This window comes from Batrachochytrium dendrobatidis (assembly GCF_000203795.2).
Source record: "Batrachochytrium dendrobatidis JAM81 unplaced genomic scaffold BATDEscaffold_7, whole genome shotgun sequence".
Taxonomy (NCBI): domain Eukaryota; kingdom Fungi; phylum Chytridiomycota; class Chytridiomycetes; order Rhizophydiales; genus Batrachochytrium; species Batrachochytrium dendrobatidis.
The window spans coordinates 995,335-1,017,892 of NW_006281105.1; the positions used below are offsets into that span (position 1 = coordinate 995,335).

Below are 22,558 nucleotides of genomic sequence, written 5' to 3' on the forward strand. Positions count from 1 at the left end.
ATTTTACGTGAATACAGCTTTAATTCGTTTTGTAGCTTAAATCATCCAAGCTACTTTTGTGTTGGAGTATATGCTTTACTAATGTGGATGTTTGGATTGAATCCTGCTTATAGCTGAGGTAGAAATCACCATCGCAAATTCAAAACATTGCCACAAGTCGCTTATTCTAGAAAGATTAAATCTAGATATTAACAAGGTAGAATTCAAGTGAAATGCATAATCAACCGATTTGAGATGATTTTGAGCGAGTTTTAAATCGAATGATATTTACTCCTTGGTTGCTGAAATGGTCTGATATGTTGGTCCATTCTGTCAATATACAATATTCAGTCAAACTCGAGACGATGGCATGATTAATTTTTACATGCAAAAAGTTGTTAAACCACGTACCACTATGGCCTTGCCAAGTTGCTGATGTGTGACTAGTAAATGCGTCTGATATTGTAGTTGCAATGATACATCCCTCAGAGCCCATTTCAGTATCAGTAGCACTATGGTGGGATTTGTTTATAGATTTTGCGATTAGATTTCCTCTCAATTTATAAATAAAACCCCAAATACAATCTACCGGTAATACTTACAGGATGGGTAGTTTGGATATAGCTATGCGAAGTTTGAATACACCATTTATGCGAATAGACAGGTCAGGAAAGCAAAAGAATACACCATTGCACCCTAGCAAGTCATGACAAAGATAGGATGCAGATACAAGCGTGCCACAAAGCGAGTTTTCAACATTTCCTACAGGTCCATCAAGCAAAGTCAAGCCTGTATTAGTTGGTTTGTCTTGGCCTTGTGGTGGATTCAGTAACTGCTTGGCTAAGGCGGTATGCTGTGGCGTAGGTGCAGATAACTGGGCTATTGAATGCTGCATAGAAGGGGTTGAGGCGGGTGATTCAACCTTTGCACCGGTTTTGCTTTTTGACCTCCCGCGAGCTGCACCCATAAAATCAATTTTTCATGTGGTTAGACGTATTGTCAAAATGTCGTAAAAATGAACTTTTGCGGATAAATCAAACAGAAGATTGGTAAATTCCAGAAACTTGGATCTAAAGCATAGGGCTAGTGGTGGAAAGTGCATTAACATTGATCAGGTTTGTTTACAAAACAGAGGGCATGTGGATGAAATACAAGTGGATGGACTATAAGCAGATGAGTTTACTTTTAGATGAGTGACCAGGACCATCAAGACTAGACGCAGACTGGCCAACTGAAGACGATTCAGTTTTGTGCTGTATACGTGAGCTTTTTCTGTCCGTTTCTTGTTCAGGCTTTGATAACGGTGAAGTTGCTGGCTCACTTTTGTGCTGCAAAAGTGCTGTTTGTATAAAGTTACTTTGGTCTTCTTTTCCGTTTACAGACGATAAAAATGCATGAGCAATATAGTGCTGCCAGTCGGGCATTGAGTCAATACTATCAGATAAGGGGTGATGAGTTTACAATGCAAGGATAAATCCAGTTGATAGTGATGGAGATTAGTATATGGTAGAACGACGGTGTCGACGGGACAATGATAGCGGTAACAGAAGCATGCATCTGTGACTTTAGAGTTCACATAGCACTCGAATGCTTTTACTGTGTTATCCTTTCCCATCGTGACGGTCGAATGCACCAGTTGATTGGTCGTGAAGATTCAGTAGGATTACATTCACTTTTGTTGAACTGATGCATGCCATACATGGCCATTAGCAATCAACGATTATTTACATAGTATGCTATTCCGCTTACCTGTCGTCCAGAATATTATCTGGGGTAACTTTAAAAAGTTGCACGATGACGCATGGCTCAATCGGATGAGCGGATAGTGGGTTGTTGTATATACCAACTGCAAGTGCCTGGCTAGGTTGCTGAATGATACGGGCAAAGTATGAAGTGGTCGGCCGATTGAAAAGTGGGCTACCTTTGTCATGGGCGATGCTAGGGAAATGCCTGTTGGTTGCCATGAATTCGGCGTGATGATTTTTAGAATGAAGAAAAAGTAATACTGCTACAAAACCTTGAAGCTGCTTTACTAGCTAGCCAAGTAGAAAACAAGAATATTATAATCGGATATGGTAGATTCACTATTATAAAAATAAACCAAGATTTGCATGCATCACCAGGTGGATAAACCAACAAAGCAATTAATTTTGAATAAATCAGTAATTGTGTGGAGGCAATGGTAGTGGTGGGAAATTGGAAATAAATAATCCCGATTATCGAGTTCAAACCTGTTTGGATCTTGTATTATTTTTCAATACTGATTGTGTATTTGCAACTAGAGACAAAGGACGAGGACGGAAGGAAATATTTGTTTATATTTCAATCACCCATCTTCATTGTTTTTGAAAAACATTGATGACATAAACAGGCTGCTGTTGCAGCCTTTCAAAAACGAGTTTTCTGTTTGTAAAATTCCACGATTGTTTCAGATTAGTGTATAGGCTCTATAGGCAAGACACCAAAGTTCTCTTGCCAAAACAAGACCAGTATCAAGCTCAGCAAGCGACTGTCACTAGACCAAATGGGTGCTGATGTCCTATATTTAATCAAAGGAGCAGCAGGACGTCCAAACACAAGTCGGATTGTCGCCGCGGTACATGAAATACGAGCAATAGACGCTCCTACCATTCAAATTAGCAGACGGAATCTACCAATATTTTCAAAAAAGCAACACCAAGAAAACACACTTTCAGACTAAATCTGATCCCAGTAAGCTGGCAGTATTTTGGCAACAGATGCGATTGATAGATGTAGAGCAACATGTAAAACCCACTTTACTTGATGGACCATCATTTAGCATATTTATGGATCGAGCTGGAAGGGCACGAAATGCATTTTTTGTTAAAGTTGAGAACACAATGTTGAAGCTTACACAATGATGCTGCCTCATTTATCATAAGAGATACTGCAGGGTTTTGTAGGACAGCGCTAGTAACTATAAAGGATCAAGACCTGACACCATTAATAAGTATGGTGACACAATTATTGGAGCAAACAGCCTATTAAATGGATCAAGATATGGACAATCTCAAAAAGCCATTCATTTTCCAACTTACCCAAAAGATTGTGCTCCAGTAAATGTAGCACAAATCATAGGTATCCAGATGTTGATGAGTGCCGTATACGCCTAACTGCGACGTTCTATTATGGACGAGTCTGGGTTGCATGTGAAGCTTTGTATCTCTCATTTTTCAGACGAGCAATTGAAGATTAACTGGCATACATTTATGATCCATAGGCTTGGTAAAAAGCGTGACTGTAAAGCATCATCTGCTCCCGAGTCAATCTGTATTGTTTTTGATGGCGAGATGAACTTGCAATCGTTAATGTAAACCTGCCTCTTTCTCAAGCTTCAAAAGAGCATATGTGGATGTGGTGGTAGTTGCAAAGATAACAGCAACCCTGATCATGCACGAAAGTGTGGTTGGATGGATTTTGTGGGTACTTCAAAAGCATGATACACACTGACGGTGGTAGCTATTAACAGTTTTTCATTTATCTTTCGATTGTCGCTAGCTGTAAAAGATCTTGACAAGATAGTGCTGATCAAACAGTGATGTTTTAAAAGTTATTTGCCATGATTGTTTTGTTATCAAAAGTCCGAGTTGTTATAGTCGAGGTAAATTCTTGTAGAAGATCATATTTGAATTACAAGAGTGGTTTAAAATATTCCAACAATCATATCACTACTGACAATCTATAAATTGATCATCCTTACAAAAACCTCAATCTAACAAAGTAACATTAACTAATCTAAAACAGTATTGGCTCAATGTCAGGAGACCAATTCGCCATCATACGGCAATGTAAATTGTATATTTGTGATTTTTAATATTAGAATGATGACTCGACCAATTTTTTCAAGCATGCTAATGATGCTTCAGCAATCTCAGCAGATCAGTCATTTTACAACACTCATAACTTGGGCTGAGATTGCATGGTTCCAAATCTACAGCTCGGACACGAATTATCCCAAGTTTATGATTCACTCTGCCATAAATGCACTCAACTAGAGTCAATGACCCGGATCACTTGCGTTTGATAATAGGCCAATAGACCGTGACTGCTCAATGTGATCCGCCACGATGTCAAACTCGTTTACAACCCTTGCTCATTCACGTTCTATTATCATTTAATTAGGGGTATTTTTTGTCAGCAGTAAAATAATATAGTATTCACATGAACAAGACGCAAGTTGTTTAAAATATTTTTTATGCACTGTATCGGTTTCGCAAACACTTGGTAAACTGCTAAATGGTAATTATGTTGGAATTTTTGGTCTACCATATCTAATTTTTAAATTTGAAAGCTTATTCAATACAATACCAATTACAATCTGCTCAATAGCAAGCTGCATTGCATATGGCTGTAATGTACCAAATCCATATACCCTTTCTCTTGCTCACCAACCCACCCGTAACTAGCAGCTATACAGCTGAGTTTGCTTTAGGTCATAATAGCACAGCCCAAAACTGTATGTGCAAATTAGTGTCGAGACCGCAAATAATACTCATCACGAGGAATTTGCTCAATTTGGCCAGTTTTCCTCATTGAGCAGAATATCCAGACTTGATATTTCTTTACAAATCGAGTTACCCACAGATCGATTGAAAACTACTCGAGATCCTTGCTTACCAGCCATTTTTAATTCATAGTTAATTTTGTTTATTCCTGTCAAATGGACTATATCAAAAACCACTTTAAAGCGGTTCGTTATGAACGGTCTCCTGCCTTACTCAAAGCCGAAGAGTACTTGTTTCTGGTCCCTCCTATCAAGTTCAACCGCTACTTTCTTTTCCCCGCTGCTCTTTTGATTCAGGTACGACTGATTTTGCATTTTCAGCGCTTGGTCTTACTTGATCTCCTATATATGCTATATTTTTCAGTAGCCCTTGTATTGAGTTGGGTTTATGGCGATGTCAAATACGCTTTCGATTTTGACTTTCCTATTGCCCTTGTTTCTTTGATGCTTCGAGATGTAGTTGTATGATCAGAGATGATCCTACTTCAGAATGAGCATGCATCAGCTACTAGTTTCCCTTAAACCAACATTCGGTCCGTTATTACAGCTGATGGCGGACTCTAAAATATTTATTTAGCCACAATATCATATTTAAGGGTGTTTGTGGGGTTTCTTCCCGTAGTGATCACTTGTTGATGATGTAAATATCTGCACATACGGGTTTTTACTGATTGGACACCATCCAACTATTAACATGCAATATGATGCCATAACTAAATGGGACTTTGCTGTCTTGCATGAGCATTAGACACTTTCAACTGTCATCCTACAGAGCATGTCTTGATGCATGTCATCTGATCAATAATTCGTTTTCTGCTGTGATTTGTTGATGTAAAATCAAGCTTTTCGTCACGCGGAGTTTATTTGGTGGCGATTATTCAACTTGCCTTTTGTTTCTAATGGCGGAGTCTGACTTTGAATTTACATGCCCTTGGTTGTGCGGTATTCCATGCATCATTGTAGTTGTTTTGATTAATGGTCTAAGCCCTTTTTTTTGAATTAGCTTTCCATTGGCTCTCTGTATGCTTGGTCTGGCTATAATTTGCCCATGGAAGCTTACATTTATGGCTTGAATGGAGCTATCGATCGTAATATTGCCTCCAACGTTTTTTACGTCGCTGTTGGTAAGCTTTTGGTTGGATATCTCGGTTTACCACTTGCTATACTTATTCAGCCAACGTATTTATATATGAATACTTGATGTTTTCAACAGGTGTTTTTGGCATCACGGCTGCTCTTCTCGGTCCATGGCTTGAACGTCGCGGTCCTATGATTGGCTGCCTTTTTGGTGCTGTCATGTTTTACATTGGCAATCTGCTTGCTGGTCTGGGTGTTTACACCAAGCACATTGAGCTGGTTTTTGTCGGATACGGTATAATTGGTGGAATAGGTCTTGGCATCGCATATATTGCTCCAGTTTCTCCACTACAGAAATGGTTTCCTGAAGCTCGTGGTATTGCTGCTGGTGTTGCCGTCTGCGGTTTTGGTGGTGGTTCCATCATTGCACCTTATGCGCAAAAGTTTTTGATTGGAGTCAACTATCAAAAAACCTATCAAGTTGGCATTGTTGGTATCCCCTTGACTTTTGTCCTTCTCGGATCCATCTACTTTGTTCTTATGGTTGTCTCTGCAGTTGTTCTTCGTATGCCTCCTCCAGGCTACTCTGTCAAGGGCATCACGATTGATACCATCAAAGGCGCAGAAGAATTTGAACGCAAACCCATGGTCATTCAGATCAACCCTCATTCTGAGCTTGCCAACAAGAATGCTCTTGAGCAAACCACCATGATCAACGCCGATCAGCAGGATGCTATTACTGTCGAGAAAACTTCGGGCTCCTTGACCAACAATATCTTTTCGCTTTCTCTCTCTGAATCTCTTGGATCTTCCGAGTACTGGTTGACTTGGTTCATGTTTTTGGGTGCCCAAATTACCGGTCTTCTTGTGATTTCCAAAATTCAGTCCATCTGTCAAAACCAGTTTAAGCGTAGTGCCGATGTAGCTATCTTGATCAACTCCCTTCTTGGTGGTTGCAACTTGCTTGGCCGTCTTCTTCTCCCACTTTTCTCGGATCTTCTCCCCCACATCACTGGTGGTGTTGCTGGTCGCAAAAGCATCTTTTTAGTTTCTCTCATTGTCCAGGCTGTCTGTCTTGGATTCCTTCCCACCGTAATCACTGCTCATGACTTTAACGGCTTTATGGTTTGTGCATTTGTGATTACCTTTTTTTATGGCGGCGGTTTTGGAATTATTCCTGCCTTCCTTGCTGATCAGTTTGGCGCAAAGAATGTTGGTGCTACACATGGTATCATTCTCCTTGCCTGGTCGACTGGATCTGTTGTCGGTGGTCTTATCTTTACTGCCGTTCTTAAGCAAGAAACTGCTTTGTTTTTCCCTGATATTGTCTCCATTTATACACTCAACTTCCGCTGGATTCTTGGTGTTGTATTGGTTGGACTGGTTTTGTGCTTCTTTATCCATACCAATCTTAAGGATCGTCGTCTTCCCAAAGTTGCTGGCGAGTTCACTCGTATGCGTTTTGTCAATGGTCGCATGGTTCGCGTTTACAAAAATGGTTCCATCAAGATGATTAGCAAGGAGCAGGAGCAGGAAGAATGGGCTGGCTACCTTCACACTATTGGACACTAAACCCGCGTAGTTGTAATATCAAGTGTGTTGATTGAACAGAGGATCGACAATGTCGTATTCTCTGTGGCATCCTGACTTTTATTCATTTTATCTGCACGTTATCATTGATCTGGGTATATTGGATTGATATACTTGTCGACTTTATTTTTCAAATAAACTCCAGAATTCAAAAAACTAGAGTTTGGTGGGTGAGCGAGTTTGTGCATGCAGACTAATATAGATTCCCAACTGGGTTGACAAGTTTTTCAAGTTTAAAATAACATGCCAAAACACTTTTAGTTGTATTCAGTAAAATGTAACTTGTATTTATCTTGCAATTATCCCTCAGGAATAAATAATGGTTGGATATTCGTTGTTTCCATACTTGGAAATTGATTGTTTTTTATAAAAGCTCTGGCTTATCCCAATCTCATACGTTTACGCTCTTCAAAAAAACAAAGATGACAATCTCAAGGATCTGAAATGCATTGGAACAGGAATACGAACATTTGTTCAATACCAATCCAACATGACGTTATTTATCATGTGTTTTTAGTATTTCATTTTACATGAACACGATTTAAAACAATTCATTCTTATTCTAAATCATCAACAGACTGAATTGCAAAACTATTTTTGCTATATTTGAACCATGTCTGCGAGTCTGACAAAATGGCTACGTATAAGCCTAGTATCTCTTCCAGCTTTATATACGATTTACACTGTTATCCGATGGCGTCTGTTGGCTGCCAAACAACGCAGAATATTCGAACGTCTTTGTCCAACCCTTCCTGTCATAACAATCAACTTTACTCGTACTGTGTTTGGTGTCATTGACGTTACAAATTTTTCTATTATTCCTACTTGGTGGATGCCAAAGCTATTGCCTAAGGGCTGGCAGTGGACGACTGGACATGATGTGTATCAGCAGCTGTAAGACCATTATACCTCTACTTGAATTATGCAATATCAAATGCAATCAATACTAATGCTTTGTTTTCATTGTTTATTCAATAAGCGGAGGCGATGCAATTGCTATTGTATCCCCCGGCGACCGGCAGTTATGGGTAGCGGATGCCGATCTTGTCAAGGACATTGTTTCACGGAAATCCGATTTTGTCAAGCCCGTTCACATCTACACTATTTTAAACATATTTGGTAGTAACGTGGTTACAACCGAGCATGCTGAATGGCGTCGTCACCGCAGGATTGTTTCGCCTCAGTTTTCTGAGCGTATCAACCTTTCTGTGCTGCAGTATGCAGCCGAGACCGTTAGAGATATGCTCAAATGCTGGCAGAGTACAGAGCATACTGCACATGGCGAGGTTCGAGTCAATGTTTCAAACGATATGATGAAGTTGGCTTTACATGTTATTAGCGGTGCTGGGTTTGGAATGCGACTTGATTGGGTAACTTCTGAATCTGATCAAACTCTTGATCACGGACACACCATGTCGTACAAAACCGCAGTTCATAGTATGATGGCTGGTTTGCCGTTAAAAATTATTTTGCCCAAGTTTGCTTATTTGCTGCCCATTGAAAGAGTGCAGAATGTAAAACGATCATTTGACGAGTTTGGACTGTACTTGAGCGAAGTAATTCGTGGAGCTGATAAACAGGACGAATCGAATTTGCTTGTAAGTTTAGCCAAGGCAGCCAGGGCTGAGGATGGTGGTCTCACTGAGCAAGAGCTCGTTGGAAATGTTTTTGTTTTTCTATTTGCCGGTGGGTTGATTGTGACTGATGTGCTGATCTGCAAAACGACTTTATTAACGGTTAAATTTATTTAGGACACGAAACAACTGCCAGTACATTTATGTTTGCACTTGCTATGCTTGCGTCTCATCAAGACGTGCAGCAACGACTCTACGAAGAGATTCAACTGATTCTCGATGGTAACGATCCACAATTAAAAGACATTCAAAATCTTGGCTACACACTAGCAGTCATGAATGAGACACTGCGCATGTTTCCTCCAGTTGTTGCGATTCCAAAACATACTACCAGTCAACAAACACTCGGTAAGTATATTATTCCTGAAGATACACGTGTAACTCTTCATACTGTTGGTATCCACTACAATCCAAAGTACTGGGGTCCAGATCCCAGTGTCTTTCGTCCAGCAAGATGGTTTACGCTCCCCGAGTGTGCCAGCAGTGCAGTCAAAACGCGCGATTTTATCAGATCTACCACACAACTCAAATCCCAAACCTCACCATCTGAACCTGAACATGACAAAACACGCTCGGATGTTCCAGATACTGCATCCGACAAACCCCACCAAAGTCTGTTTTCGTACAACCGGTATGCATTTTTGCCCTACTCTGAAGGAATGCGATCGTGTTTGGGTAAGCGATTTGCACAGGTCGAGTTTATTACTGGATTGGCAATGATGATGCAAAAATATTCCGTGCACTTGCCTGACGGTGCGCAGATTGAGGAGGTGATTGAAAGTCAGAATCGAGTCACTTTGCAGCCAAAACGGGACATGTATTTGGTGTTTAAGCCCAGAACGTCGACCTGATTTATTCCGATTTTACAATCATACCACGTAAAATAGAGCACTTGCATTGATCTCGTCTCTTTTTGGAATAAACAATGGTTGAACTATTTAGTGTTTTGCTATGAAGATTGAGTTGGTGTCGCTTGTTTTCACGAGTATGGCTTAACCATCAATCACCATATCATGCATACTGTATAGATGAATACTATAACGACTCACCAAGTCAACACCACAGTAGTTGTAAGGGATTGGATTGAGTTTCAAAAACAAGAGCAAATTCATTTAAAGCTGGCCAGATTTGGCAACAACAATCTTCTTGGAAGTCTTTCCAGACTGGGAACCAAGCTTTTCAATGGACTCGACGACGGACATGCCTTCGGTGATGCAGCCAAACACAACGTGCTTGCCATCAAGCCATGAAGTCTGAGCAGTGCAGATGAAGAACTGGGAGCCGTTGGTGTTGGGACCAGCATTGGCCATGGAGAGAATGCCTGGACCAGTGTGCTTGATCTTGAAGTTTTCATCCTCGAACTTGTTGCCGTAGATAGACTTTCCACCCGTGCCGTTGTGGTTGGTGAAATCACCACCTTGACACATGAATTGGGGAATCACACGATGGAAGCAAGAACCCTCATAACCAAAGCCCTTTTCACCAGTGCAAAGAGCACGGAAGTTTTCAGCTGTACATAAGCAGGTGTATCAAGTCAGCAAGAAAAAAGGCAGACAAACAAGATCAACAAACGTAGCTTACCAGTCTTTGGGACAACATCAGCACGGAGCTGTTGGTTAGTGATTACAGACCAGAATTTGTTGTGCGCAGCAAGTGAAAAATAAAAACCACAGGGATCAGGATCAGCACATAAATCACAGATCAACAAGTTAGCAAGAGTCAATGGCTGAGAAAAGCACAAGACTGTCCCACTGATCTGCACAAAAGACAGGGCAGATAGAGAGCAGTAGTTGAGATGGAAGAAACCAAACAGTAAGGGGATTTACCTCCATGACAATGCGACCAAGAGGAGCACCGTCAGCAGTCATATCGAAGAAAACCTTTGGATTAGCGCCAGACATGTTCTTGAAACCAGCGGCAGCATTACGAAGCAAAGGAGTGTATCGAAAGGCACACATAAGTGGATAATCAATCAAAGGAGTGAGAAATGAAACTAATGGAAATGGGAAGAGTGACAGAATGTCAGAAGAGATGGCAGATCAACAAGGGTTAAACCATAAGAATACATCTGGTGGTGAGTAGAAAGGATAAACAAGAGTCTAGCCAGTTGGCATTGACAGCAGAAGATTTGTGGCAGAACAGCACACCAAGAGCAATGTATTTCAAGCCAAATCGACAATCCATCAAAACACTTACAATTGATTGATGGCAGGAATAGCAAGGCGGATTGAGGCAAACTTGACACTCCAGCCACGTGAGGTTACGTCGCGCTTACCACTGCATCTGCAATCCATCGATAATGACTGCTGCTGGCGAGGTTGCACATCAGCATCTGAGTGCTTCTCCTATAATAGAAACCATCTCGTCAAACTTTAGAGCAGACCTTGATAGACGCAACACGGATGCTCTTTTGGAACTCAACTTGCAGATTGACCAGCTTGCTTCTGCTCCGTTGCGTTCTGCTTTGCCTCCATACGATGACCAACTGAATCTATCACCTCTTACTTCAACCGTTGCCATTCCAATGACTATGGAACAGACGGTGCTTACTCAGTCTAATTTCAACGATAATGCTACGCCATTCGCTGCCATTCGCACTGGTGAGGATTGCGCCGATTATTCTCTGAATTATCGCATGTTGGATGCCATGGCTTCCGGACAAAATACTACTACTGGTCTTCTACCACCAGTTCATACTCTTCCAACCGAGTCTACCATTCTTGCCATGAACCACAATTTGGCTGATATCAGTATGCAGCTTAATATGGATTTAGCAGATTTCAAGCGTCTTGCAGATATGGACACTCATGCTGCTACTCCTTCGTTTATGCATGCTACAGATATGTCATCCATGCATATGAATTCTCAGGCTGATTCAAAACCTTTGAACAGTTTGAAACAAAAAGTGTTACAGTGGCCTGATTCGCAAGTGTCTGGTAATCCATTTATTACTGATTCTTTAATTTCAGATATTCCTGGCAATATGATGGATGGTGTTAGCATGGATAGAGATCCTCACGGTGACTTTACGCTGTCATTTACTGCTCCTCATTATTCTTCGATTTTTCCAACTACCACTTCTATTAGTGCTGCCAAGCCTGCAGCTTCATCACCTACAACTCCTGTGCCAACTCAAAAACTATTTGTGCGCGACATGGATGTTTCTCATGTAGCTGATGCAAGTGCTGATTTTGACTACAACACATCCCACATACTTACTCAGCCGTTGCAGATGACACAAGATACAGATGCTCTGTTTGCTCGTGTTGATAGATCCATCGACGACGAATCCTTTGCATATGCTGATTACGATACTCACACTGGAAATGCCATATATTCATCCCATACTCCCTATGGACCATCTACCACTACTTCTCGCATTCACTCATTGCATGTCAGTCCAGACAGAGGATACCGTCGCTCTGCTCAAGAAATCAGTCAAGCTTGGATGTCCGTATCGCGCCAACCCAATCTATCCGACTTACAGACTTCCACTTTGGCCAAAGTGGAAGAGCTTACTTCACCACCTGATGCAAATGCTTGTTCTTCAAATTTAAATGTTGAAAACAATGAATTGCAGAGCTTATCTGATCGTTTGGAATCCATTCGGTTGGGAACCAACCATTCTGCTTATAATGGTGCTGCCATCACAGTAGCCGATACTGCTTTGAATAATTTGACTGCACATTCAGAAACAGGTCAACACTCTTCAAATGATATGGCTAAGATAGATAATGACAGTCATAATCAAAGCAATGCACATACACAGGTTCCATGGGCTTCGGCATCTATTCAACAGATTCATCAACGTATCTTGCACGGATATAACTTGACGTCTCAAAGCCAGCAACATGATCAAGGGTTGGCAACCAGTGAAAATCCTAGAAAATCAGTTATTTCTGGACAAGTAAGCCGCGATGGCTCAAACAATGGAATAGACAATCTACACTTTCGTCGACCGTTACCCACTACACTAATGGATGTAGATCATAACAAAACATTGTATAGTATTCCTGCCGATGAAAATTCTCGAGCTGTAGTCAATGCACTGCGGACTCTTCAGGAACGAGTGGGAAAACTTGAAGGAGAAAAAATGGCTGCCAAGGATAAAATATCAGATTTGGAACTCGAGCTATCGACAACGAGGAAACTATTGTATCATCAGCAACAGAGTGGGTTTACAGCTGATTCTTTTGCTAATTCTGTAGTCAATGGATCTACTCAACAGCCTGCTGGAAATCATGCTGGATTGACAGTTTCTGATGCTAATCCCACCTCTGTTCACAACTCCACTGCTGAGCCACATTTTTCCATCTCCGAACCACAACTATTACATCAACAACATACCACACTTCAATCTAATGTTGATCAAGTATCTGCTCACACTCCTTTAATATCGGTACAATCTCAATCACAACCAGTATCATCAACCACCACTGAGCCAACTTCGCCCAATCTTAAACTGATATCCAATGTTCCGCCCCTTCCTGCTACAAAGACTTCCACGCTTAATGACATTGCAGAGGCAAGACAAATGGTGAGTGATCTCAAAGCACGCGTGGAGCGAGTGCGAGATCTTGATCGTGACGTACAAGGTTTAGATACTCCTCAACCAAAATACTCCACTAACCATTTAGCACAATCAGCACCTTTCCAGAACCAGGATTTCCCTGTCAAACTTGAATCACACTTTGAGTCTAAAAATATGCCCGATAGAGAGAATGTCTCTCACCCACTGCCGTTCAATACTCATTTATATCCCGTTGAAAAAACTGAACCACTATCTATGAATCCAGCCGCTTCAAAAAACTCGTATGATACATTTATTGACTCGCATAGACAGACACCTTCCATGCATGTACAAGACAATGTGCCAGTTAAACCTGCTTTTGAAAATGCACCTGATCGCACATACTATCAACGCAATCGTGTGTTATACTCTTCTCTACCGCAAGAAATTGTGCATAATCCCAATGAGTTGTCTAGTTCAAAGCATATGACTCCTCCCTCCTTTTCTGATTCTTATCATGATTCGACACGTAAATACGAATCAACTACTGCGCCAGTTTTACATTCATTTAGCACTTCTATCCCAACAAGCATGCCTACTTTTACGACATTTAAATCTACAGCTCCAATGACTGAAGAACATCGACCTACAAAAGAGCGGGACAATGCACTGCAAAACAGATATGATGCATACCAGCCTACTCAAACTCATCGTTTTGATTTACCTTTTAAAGTCTCGGCAACAGGTGATGCGGATTGTAGTTTTTTGAGCGAGGCAGAGATCAACCGATTGCAACAGGACATTCAATCTGAGCGTTTAGCACATGAGGCTTATCAACGTCAACCCAGTCAAGCTTTTTTAAAACAGCAACTATTAGATCAGTCAAAATCTATACCTATCATGGCATCGACAGCAGGAGCTGGGTCGAAAAAAAAGCAAAGAAAACATAATAAAGTGCCTACATATACGCCAGATAATGTACCCAGTACTAATTCTACTGGTTCCGAGCTAGCTCCACAATGGAGGAAAATAGAACAACGTGGCCGATCATCTCTACGCGGAGTAGTAAACCCATCCACCACTTTGACAACGCATATCCGCAGACGACCACCAATTGATATGCCATCTGTGGTTCAACAGCCAATGAATACCGATCCACATGGACGAGAGATGCCATTTACAGTTGGACAATGTACAGGAAAATCGTTTTCAGTTACTGCAAATCTGCAGCGGGTATTTTCACTTCTCAAAGCACATAATCCTGGCTTGTGTTCGGTTTGTTCTCGAAGGCGAGGTGCAGTGTGCCAGCCTAGCCATTTTGAACACAATAAAGGTGGAGAGCGAAGACGAACTATGCATGTTGTTGATGGCGGAGGAGAAAGAGGGCGAAGACGATCAGCTACTGGTCCGTCTGCAAAAGATACAAGAATGGGTATGAATATTGCAACTCGTACCTTTAATCATGCTGCTCCAGTTAGACAATCCAATTCTACTCGCTCATCAACACGAGTAGCAAGCAATGCGGATGACATGCACATCAGTACAGATCTAGATGCGGACGTGTCGGCTGGAATTGCCAGCGCAGGAACAGAGAATCTTCATCACGTACTTGGCATTCTAGAAGAAGAATTCCGTACGCTCAAGGGAGAATACAATCATCTTGTTTCCGAGTACGAAAAGGCTGTTGACTCTACTAGCCGAATTGGAGATATTGTCCGTGATCATGACATGTCTATATCAAACATGAATGGTGATCAAAACAGCAAGAAGAATTTAAAGGCGATTGGAGATGAGTTAAGGTTGGTCATACAAAATATGGAAACCAAGGGCGATCAGGTTTCGATTTTGCGTGAAATTATGCAGAGTACATTAAAACACAACCAGTCCAAGTCAGAGTATGCAGCCGAGAGGAAAGGTGTGATTACTTCACACTCTGGCGGTAATTCTAGCAATAACGTGTCACATAGGGCTGCAAAGGAGAAACGATACTTGCTTTCAACCGTGACTTCGCGGTCCAAGTCGCGCGAGTCTATTTTCAGAAATGGCAACCCTGCTCATGGCGTTGGGAGCGATGGAGATGGTGTCTATAGCTCCAAATCAGTGCCAATGCATGGAGGAAAGCCCATATACAATCGTAGAAATGATGCTGTTGATGGTCAGAAAGCCAACATTCCACGGTGGAGTACTCATCGCTCTGCTAGCCATTCACCTGGTCGACTAGTAGCTAGTCTCAGTCTTTTGAAAAGTAGTCAAAAAGTACAAGATGCACTCGTCGATTCTGTATCCAACATTTAACCGACTGAGCTGTTGAATATAGTGACTTGGTAAAACAGCAGTGTGATATTTTTGATATTTGAAATAAAACCCAGTTTAGTTTTGATGGTCAGCAGCAGTTTATTTATCGACTTTGAGCGTATAGTTTTAAACTTTTATATCCATATTCTTGGTGAATAGTTCATATTACTGGACAAAAATTATTCATCCGAGCCATCTATCACCATCAAGTGTGATTGACGACGACTACGTGGAAGCATTGAAAGCCCTCTTGCACTAGGACTAGTGGTGACTACCTCACTACCAATAGGTGACGCACTCTCACCTAACGATCTATATTCCGAAGCACGTCGTGCAGCATTCAAACTTGGTGTCGAAGGTGATCTAACCAATTGAGTTTTTCGTAAAGGTGTAGTCGAACCAGATCGATGACGCATGGTGGTATATACAGTATTTGAATTGGCGCATTGACCATGAGTAGAGTGTGGTGTTGGTGTCATTGATTGAGAATGATCAAGCTTGTTTGATTTCAATGTTGTTTGGATAGCGCCTGATCGTGCCAAAGTTGCTGGATAGTGATGATATGTAGCCTGATCTTGTCGTAAAAGTGACGATGCAGATGGTGTTTTTCTGTGACCAAGTCTATCCAGAACAAAGATATTTTCGTTGACAAATCGATCTGCAATCTCAGCCTCCTGAATAAATTCCAAAAAACATCAAATTATAAGCAATGACAAAATTATGTAGATGAAAATAATTGGTAACAGAGTGTTGTACCTACCAAAACATTTAAATATCGCGAATTGTCGAGTATAAAAGGCTCTCCATGATCTAAATTGACAAAAATGTGATTAGATTATTGTTAATTTTGTTTCAGCATTAACAACATCAATGCATTCACTATTTACCGTGTTCAGCTGAAACAATAGAGGCTCTAAGCTTTGACTCAATTCGTAGCAAAGTGGGATAGCATGTTTTTCTAAATCGTTCTTCCTCGACAAGTTGAAAGGACGGTCTAAACAACCTTCGAGGATCAGATGCTGATGTTTCAAATTCTTTCATTTTCTGAAAACTCCAAAGTTAAACTATGCTAATGAAAAATGCTTAACCAACACTAAAAAATACAAAATCAATCCAGTTACTCACATTGATGAGCGCATTGCGATCATTGATTTTTTCATATATCTCTTGATACACTGCGTAGCGTTGGTTTAGCATAGCAATCTCTGCTCTAAGGATCTCGATGGTGCTTGGTGAGTATAAATCTACCCAAAAAACAATGTTAAAACACCAAGAATTTCCAACATGAGCAAAACTGTCAGTGTTGAATACCTTGATTGATATTATTTAAAAATGTTGTACAATGTTGTTCAGAAACAAAGCATTTCAGCCACAAATCTTTGATAATAACCAGTAACTAATAACAATATATTCGAATGATGGTCAGTCATTGCATAAATTATTTACACGAATTAAATAGATACCTCGTCAACATGCTTTTCCATTTTTTGTTTCCACAGTTTTCGTAACGATTCGCATAAATCTTCATACTATCCAGCAAAGTATAGATTAATACCTGTGCCATAATCAAGCATTTCGATGAAAATTGAAATGATTTAAATAGCTTACTTTGTCTATTTTGTGTAAATCGTTTTCAAGAGAGATTCTTTGATCGTCACTAGTTTCCAAATCTTTCCATAGTGTTTCAATCTCAGTTATCAAAATGGATAGTTTTGTATCAAGCATACACTTTAGATCAAGTAGCTCATGTAAAGCGTTTTCAAGATTTTTTTCCAGTTCTGGAAATAGTATGGGTAGATTGGGTTCGTTTTCAAGCGCGCTAGATGTCTGAATACAAGATAGTTCGTCTAGTTGGTGCTGAATATGGATGGGTATATGCAACACGGGTATTTTAGTAGCAATTGGAGTGATGGTGTGGAGAATGTTATGAATAGCAGTCAAGCGCATTTCCTATTTATAAAACAGATCAGCAATGCTAATTAGCATGAGCATGCTATCTAATAAAATAATTCGACTCGACTAAACGTTGGCAAAGCTTACCGCCTTGTTCACAATCAATGAGAGTGCTTCTGCACAGATATTCAAATCCGAGTTACGCAACATTTCAATTTCCTAACATATCATCACATATTGGAATAGTTTTTGAATTGTTAGTAAAATTCTTTGAACACGACATGCATTTTTCTACATGGATATATGATGGACATACAGGAAATGCGCATGTCCAGTCCGGTAGTTTACTGCAAATCTGGAAATACCGAGTTTTCATCACCTGAACTTTACTCTGTCGCTCGCTACAAATCTGTAGGTTAAAAATAGCAACAGTCAGTTACAAACAAGAGTATATCGATTAGTTTAGATCGTGCATCAATCATGACATGCCTGCTTGTATTCATCAACCCATTTTGATACAACAGCGATTTGATCTAGTGGTGATAAACTCTTATCCAGACACTCAAAAGGAGATTCTTGACCAAGCAAACCACACAAGGCATCAAGCTTTGCCTTTATTTGTTCAAGGACAGTCCAATTGTTAGTAAGATGAACATGACACTTGAAATGATAGGATGATCGCAAGTTGCTTTACTTGAAGTTCGGACAGTTGCTTTAAAATGAGCTGTCGTTGTTGATACGGTTCTTCGTAGAGTTGCTGCACCAAAGGCTCTAGAGACTACACATCATTTGTAATCAACATATATGATTGAGCCCAAGTAATTGCAAGTGAATGCATTCATACAAGCCGCATCGATTATCTCGACATATAACAAACCTCCAATGCAATTGACCATGCTGGATCTAATGCATATCCTGACATGGAAGAATCCTGCTCAATATATAAAATACATTTTTGCAAGCGGTCTGCAATAGTATGGACTCTAGATAGCTGGAATTGAGCATCTACATGCAGTTTAGGTTTGCCAGTGGATTTGACGGGGACTGTCGAGTCTAACAGGTCAGATTGGAATGGAATCAGAATGGTGTCTGCACTTTCTGAGCTGAGAAGAGAAGGCTCACAATCACATAGATCCGTAGTGATGGCCATCTTTTTTAAAGAATCTGTAGATTCATCTTTCAACATGGTGCAGTTATCAGATAATCAAGTTTGAATTCAACGCGATTTTATGGATTCTCAAACAGTGTTCAACTGTCGAGTTGTAACCATTGCTAGATATAAATGAGTGGATTAATTTATTCAGTCATCATGTCTGTCTCGGTAGGCACAATGAGCTTGATAGCCTCTGGCTTATCATTATTAGTTTCAATCGTCTTGATTGAATTCACCACTCGCACTGTCTTGATACTGGACATGGCGTTGTAATCTCCTTCCCAATTCTTGAGCATCTCCACATTCTTGGTATCGGTCAATGATGGTATTTCAATTCCTGCATTGTACTCTGCAAGGTCTTTTTCGCGCAGTGATTCAAGAATGCCCAGTCTACCTGGCTTGGGTCGGTTCTTTCGCAACTGGCTCATGATTTGAGAAATCTCATCCTCATTGCGATTAATGTACATGTCGATAATAGAGTGCACATCAGCCTCGGTGATTTCAGCTGGTGGATCGGGTGCGGCAAACTTGAACCACAACAATCTCTCAACTAATTATATATTAAATGTTGGTGTTTGTAGATGCAGCAGAGTTGGTTTAAAAGAAATTACACTTTTGTAAAAATGCTCTCGATACATTATTGATTAGGTAAAAAGCAGTAACATACCTGCAAGACGCTTATGATTGTCTCTATCCGCCTTTTTTTTTGTTAGTTCAGTGTCCCTGTGCAATGCTCGTTGAACTTGGAGTGCCTTGCGAGAATATGGATGTGCCTTGTCCAATCCTTTGATACTGGACACACTTTTCTTTTTGTTGTTTGGCATTTTAATAATAAAAAGTATCGATCAAAAAGACGGCTGCTCTTCTTACAATCGAGCTTTAGAATGGATTGCAGTGAATGATGGCTATATCAAAACCGTATTTGAAATCGTGAAGAAAACTTTTGCTAATCTGAATTCAATCTTTTTGCACTTGAACTTTATTCAAAACTAGACAAAATCTGGCTACTGGAATCAACCGACAAACTAATCCGACAGTTTCTCTTGACAGAATATCCTGAATAACTTTTGTCTGGATCTTGGAAATCACGAGACTCATACTTTTATCAGTAAACCAGCCGATTTGTAGTGTAATCTTCAATCATTGATGCCTGCCAACGATAGCACCATGTCAGATTCTATTATTTCACATTCGACTAAAAATCAGGATATACAGGATTATGGTCTGAAAATGCGACGCAGTCTGCGTAGTGCTGTTGTTCAATGTACTGAACGTGGACTGGTCATGTCTGCTCGATGGTATGCAGATTCATGACTTGGATTCTATCAGATTCGATTGCCATGCATACTTTTATACAACTAGAATAACCCATTTCCTCACTTTGAATTTAAATATAAAAGGGCTGCTGAGCAACTTCTTGGATTTGACAGATCAGCACTCCATTCACAACTACACACCACAGAACCATCCTCAGATAATCCAGCCTTTAGTGATATCCAACCCAATCCATTCACAGTTCAAACACAACAATCCATTCCAGAAAATCAACAATCTGTCACTTATCTTGCAGATCCAGTCACAAGTTTGGATGAGCCTGGCGTTGAGGATGATATTTATTTGTACGCAAAATCATGTTTCGATGCAAGAGAATATCCGCACGCTGCCGAGATCTTGAAAGACTGCACAGGACGACGATCCATATTCCTACATCTGTATGCGAAATTAATGGTAAAACATGCTTGATTCAAAAGATGCATTGGTAGCGTATTAACAACAATGCCTTTAAATATATAGGCTGCTGAAAGTACCCAGCCCATTGAAACATATCAATCTCCAAAAGGTAGTCTACAAATAGATTTGGATTTCTGCAATTATGTTTACCTTGTTTTCCATATTGTCATTATGGATAGATACACCAAGCCAGGCTACCCGACGGATTCTTATTTCAATTGAACACGAGCTCACTGCTAAGCTCAGCAAAGATGAATCAGATGGATTTTTGTGGTATTTGTAAGACATTGTTAAATTCGATTGGAGCAATGTAGTTTATACTCGCTATGGCTTGCATTCACACATGTATAGATTAGGAGTCGTTACTAAAAAACTCGGAAAGCGTGAACAAAGTATTCGATTTCTCACAAAGGCAGTCCAGAAGTACCCGTACAACTGGTCAGCATGGATTGAGCTTGCATCTCAAGTGCACGTACAAGAAGATGTGAGTTTTTTATTAATCATCTGGCATGATCTATTTTGTCAAAACAACTCGATGACCAAGTCACTTGGTATACGATTTGAGTATTTATAAATAGATAAATGATGCTTAATAGTTGAGAGGTATTGACTACTGTATCTTGATTTCAAATTTGGACAATTTGTGTGCAGCTGGATTTGGTTTTGCAACAGCTTCCAAACGATTTTATGACAGGCTGTTTTCAAGTTTACGTAGAAAATATTATGGAATATCAGGTGGAGACCAATCCAGATGAAATTGATCGATTATTGAATCTATGTCCGCGAAGCCGGTTTTTGAAGCTTCAACGAGCTATTTTATTTTATAATGCCCGAGGTGAGTTGTGTAATGTGTTTATTAAACTATTGCTACGTTGACGGTATTTTAGACTTTATTCCATCCACTGTGATGTATTGATTCCAGATTCAAGCTAATGACTTATACTTGCCAAACTAGATGCTGAAACAGCAGAGTCCATTTTTGATGAGTTGCTGGACAGGAATCCGTACATGATTGATGGTATACAAATTCTTTCCAATGTCCTGTTTCTCAGAAATAAGGCGGGTGCATTGATGAACCTTGCTCATCGCTTGAGTTCAATGTACAAATATCGAGCAGAAAGTGCTGTTGTACTGGGTGCGTAAATATTCTTGTCTATATATTAGACACTAGCTTTCACAACTCAAATGCAATATGAAAACTAATTACGATGCGTTGGCATGTTTTTAGGCAATTACTACTCTCTCATACAAGAGTCTTCGAACGCAGTCAAATCATTTGATCGAGCATTGAAACTTGATCGAAATAATAGTGATGCATGGACGCTGCTTGCCCATGAATACGTCGAGCAGAAAGATGCTCCACCAGCCATCCAGATATACCGGCGAGCTGTTGGTGAGTGCTCTAGTTTAGTTTTAAACCATAACTAACGAGACTGATCACTGACTGGGCGTATTGATGGCTAGATTTAAACTGTCGCAACTACCGTGCCTGGTTTGGCCTTGGACAGGCATACGATCTTCTTAATCTTCCCATGTTTTCACTCAATTACTATCAGCGTGCCTTGGCTATTCGACCAAAAGACAGTCGTATGTGGAATGCACTTGCTATGACTTATGAATCACTCAACAAAATACCCGAGGCAATTAAATGTGGATTACACATGCTGATTAGTCCTGAGCACAATACATCAACTACATTGCAAACAATATCTAATTGGTACTCAAAACTGTATATTCAAACTGGAAATACGCAGTATCAGAGTAAATCTGCTTTATATGAATTACGAGCAATGCGTGCTCGGGAGGCTGATGATCAGGTATGCTGTAGTTGTTGATTGTTTTTGAATAATCGATACAATATATTGTAACTTGCGGTTTGTTTTGAATATTCTAGGATATGGACTGAGTAGCGTAAACGGCCATGACATGTTACAGCTGTATTCACGTAAAATGGAACGCTTTTCTGTATTTATCATGCAGTGATTGTCTTGGAATAAACAATAGTTGAACATTCGTTGTTGGAAATTCATTAGTTTTTCTAATTAAAACCTCGATAATTACAAAGCAACCTCGTTGATCATGATGCTCAAATTTGGCTTGCAGGTTTATTTTCCGCCACCACCTTTTGTTCGAGTTACCCATCTCAATTATCTTGACTGTTTAGTAAATTG

The 22,558-nt window shown here is 40.3% G+C and overlaps 8 protein-coding genes across 8 annotated transcripts; 4 read left to right on the forward strand and 4 right to left on the reverse strand.

The window, feature by feature from the left end:
- Positions 1-220: 220 nt before the first annotated feature.
- BATDEDRAFT_25565 (uncharacterized protein) lies at positions 221-3,170 on the reverse strand (the record flags this gene model as incomplete). The annotated part of the gene is made up of 6 exons (XM_006679417.1): positions 221-309; positions 391-533; positions 582-936; positions 1,163-1,413; positions 1,729-2,015; positions 3,039-3,170. 6 exons carry the CDS (start codon positions 3,168-3,170, stop codon positions 221-223), a joined length of 1,257 nt encoding a protein of 418 aa, XP_006679480.1.
- Positions 3,171-4,545: 1,375 nt separating this feature from the next.
- Positions 4,546-7,321, forward strand: BATDEDRAFT_89188 (uncharacterized protein). The gene is made up of 3 exons (XM_006679612.1): positions 4,546-4,801; positions 5,508-5,628; positions 5,718-7,321. The coding sequence occupies exons 1-3, from the start codon at positions 4,661-4,663 to the stop codon at positions 7,151-7,153; spliced, it is 1,698 nt and encodes a 565-aa protein (XP_006679675.1). The 5' UTR covers positions 4,546-4,660; the 3' UTR covers positions 7,154-7,321.
- Positions 7,322-7,746: 425 nt separating this feature from the next.
- On the forward strand, positions 7,747-9,741 carry BATDEDRAFT_35308 (uncharacterized protein). The gene is made up of 3 exons (XM_006679511.1): positions 7,747-8,065; positions 8,151-8,857; positions 8,923-9,741. The coding sequence occupies exons 1-3, from the start codon at positions 7,785-7,787 to the stop codon at positions 9,654-9,656; spliced, it is 1,722 nt and encodes a 573-aa protein (XP_006679574.1). The 5' UTR covers positions 7,747-7,784; the 3' UTR covers positions 9,657-9,741.
- Positions 9,742-9,917: 176 nt separating this feature from the next.
- On the reverse strand, positions 9,918-10,706 carry BATDEDRAFT_30184 (peptidyl-prolyl cis-trans isomerase; the record flags this gene model as incomplete). Its single annotated transcript, XM_006679449.1, has 3 exons — positions 9,918-10,315; positions 10,387-10,414; positions 10,632-10,706. The coding sequence occupies 3 exons, from the start codon at positions 10,704-10,706 to the stop codon at positions 9,918-9,920; spliced, it is 501 nt and encodes a 166-aa protein (XP_006679512.1).
- Positions 10,707-15,005: 4,299 nt separating this feature from the next.
- Positions 15,006-15,700, forward strand: BATDEDRAFT_37067 (uncharacterized protein). Its single transcript, XM_006679547.1, has one exon. The coding sequence runs from the start codon at positions 15,044-15,046 to the stop codon at positions 15,608-15,610; it is 567 nt and encodes a 188-aa protein (XP_006679610.1). The 5' UTR covers positions 15,006-15,043; the 3' UTR covers positions 15,611-15,700.
- Positions 15,701-15,789: 89 nt separating this feature from the next.
- On the reverse strand, positions 15,790-18,689 carry BATDEDRAFT_89266 (uncharacterized protein; the record flags this gene model as incomplete). The annotated part of the gene is made up of 11 exons (XM_006679683.1): positions 15,790-16,284; positions 16,371-16,420; positions 16,498-16,654; positions 16,736-16,854; positions 16,922-17,006; positions 17,074-17,139; positions 17,219-17,560; positions 17,651-17,722; positions 17,820-17,912; positions 18,198-18,281; positions 18,381-18,689. The coding sequence occupies 11 exons, from the start codon at positions 18,687-18,689 to the stop codon at positions 15,790-15,792; spliced, it is 1,872 nt and encodes a 623-aa protein (XP_006679746.1).
- A 248-nt stretch (positions 18,690-18,937) lies between these two features.
- Positions 18,938-19,480, reverse strand: BATDEDRAFT_5937 (uncharacterized protein; the record flags this gene model as incomplete). The annotated part of the gene is made up of 2 exons (XM_006679272.1): positions 18,938-19,206; positions 19,324-19,480. Coding segments are annotated over 2 exons (426 nt in total), but the record flags the coding sequence as incomplete, so codon positions are not given.
- A 322-nt stretch (positions 19,481-19,802) lies between these two features.
- BATDEDRAFT_35311 (anaphase promoting complex subunit CDC23) lies at positions 19,803-22,409 on the forward strand (the record flags this gene model as incomplete). The annotated part of the gene is made up of 10 exons (XM_006679512.1): positions 19,803-19,954; positions 20,057-20,384; positions 20,451-20,496; positions 20,567-20,666; positions 20,739-20,871; positions 21,039-21,222; positions 21,343-21,522; positions 21,616-21,780; positions 21,852-22,204; positions 22,282-22,409. 10 exons carry the CDS (start codon positions 19,803-19,805, stop codon positions 22,291-22,293), a joined length of 1,653 nt encoding a protein of 550 aa, XP_006679575.1. The 3' UTR covers positions 22,294-22,409.
- Between the last annotated feature and the right edge of the window lie 149 nt (positions 22,410-22,558).

What these genes read in the sequence shown, in the direction of transcription:
- BATDEDRAFT_35308 (XM_006679511.1), top strand. Translation starts at nt 7,785, where the DNA reads ATGTCTGCGAGTCTGACAAAATGGCTACGTATAAGCCTAGTATCTCTT. An exon ending in CATGATGTGTATCAGCAGCT is followed by an intron (nt 8,066 to 8,150) that starts GTAAGACCATTA and finishes TTATTCAATAAG; the next exon opens with CGGAGGCGATGCAATTGCTA. An exon ending in TTTTGTTTTTCTATTTGCCG is followed by an intron (nt 8,858 to 8,922) that starts GTGGGTTGATTG and finishes AAATTTATTTAG; the next exon opens with GACACGAAACAACTGCCAGT.
- BATDEDRAFT_89188 (XM_006679612.1), top strand. Translation starts at nt 4,661, where the DNA reads ATGGACTATATCAAAAACCACTTTAAAGCGGTTCGTTATGAACGGTCT. An exon ending in CCGCTGCTCTTTTGATTCAG is followed by an intron (nt 4,802 to 5,507) that starts GTACGACTGATT and finishes TTTTTGAATTAG; the next exon opens with CTTTCCATTGGCTCTCTGTA. An exon ending in CGTTTTTTACGTCGCTGTTG is followed by an intron (nt 5,629 to 5,717) that starts GTAAGCTTTTGG and finishes TGTTTTCAACAG; the next exon opens with GTGTTTTTGGCATCACGGCT.
- BATDEDRAFT_37067 (XM_006679547.1), top strand. Translation starts at nt 15,044, where the DNA reads ATGTCTATATCAAACATGAATGGTGATCAAAACAGCAAGAAGAATTTA.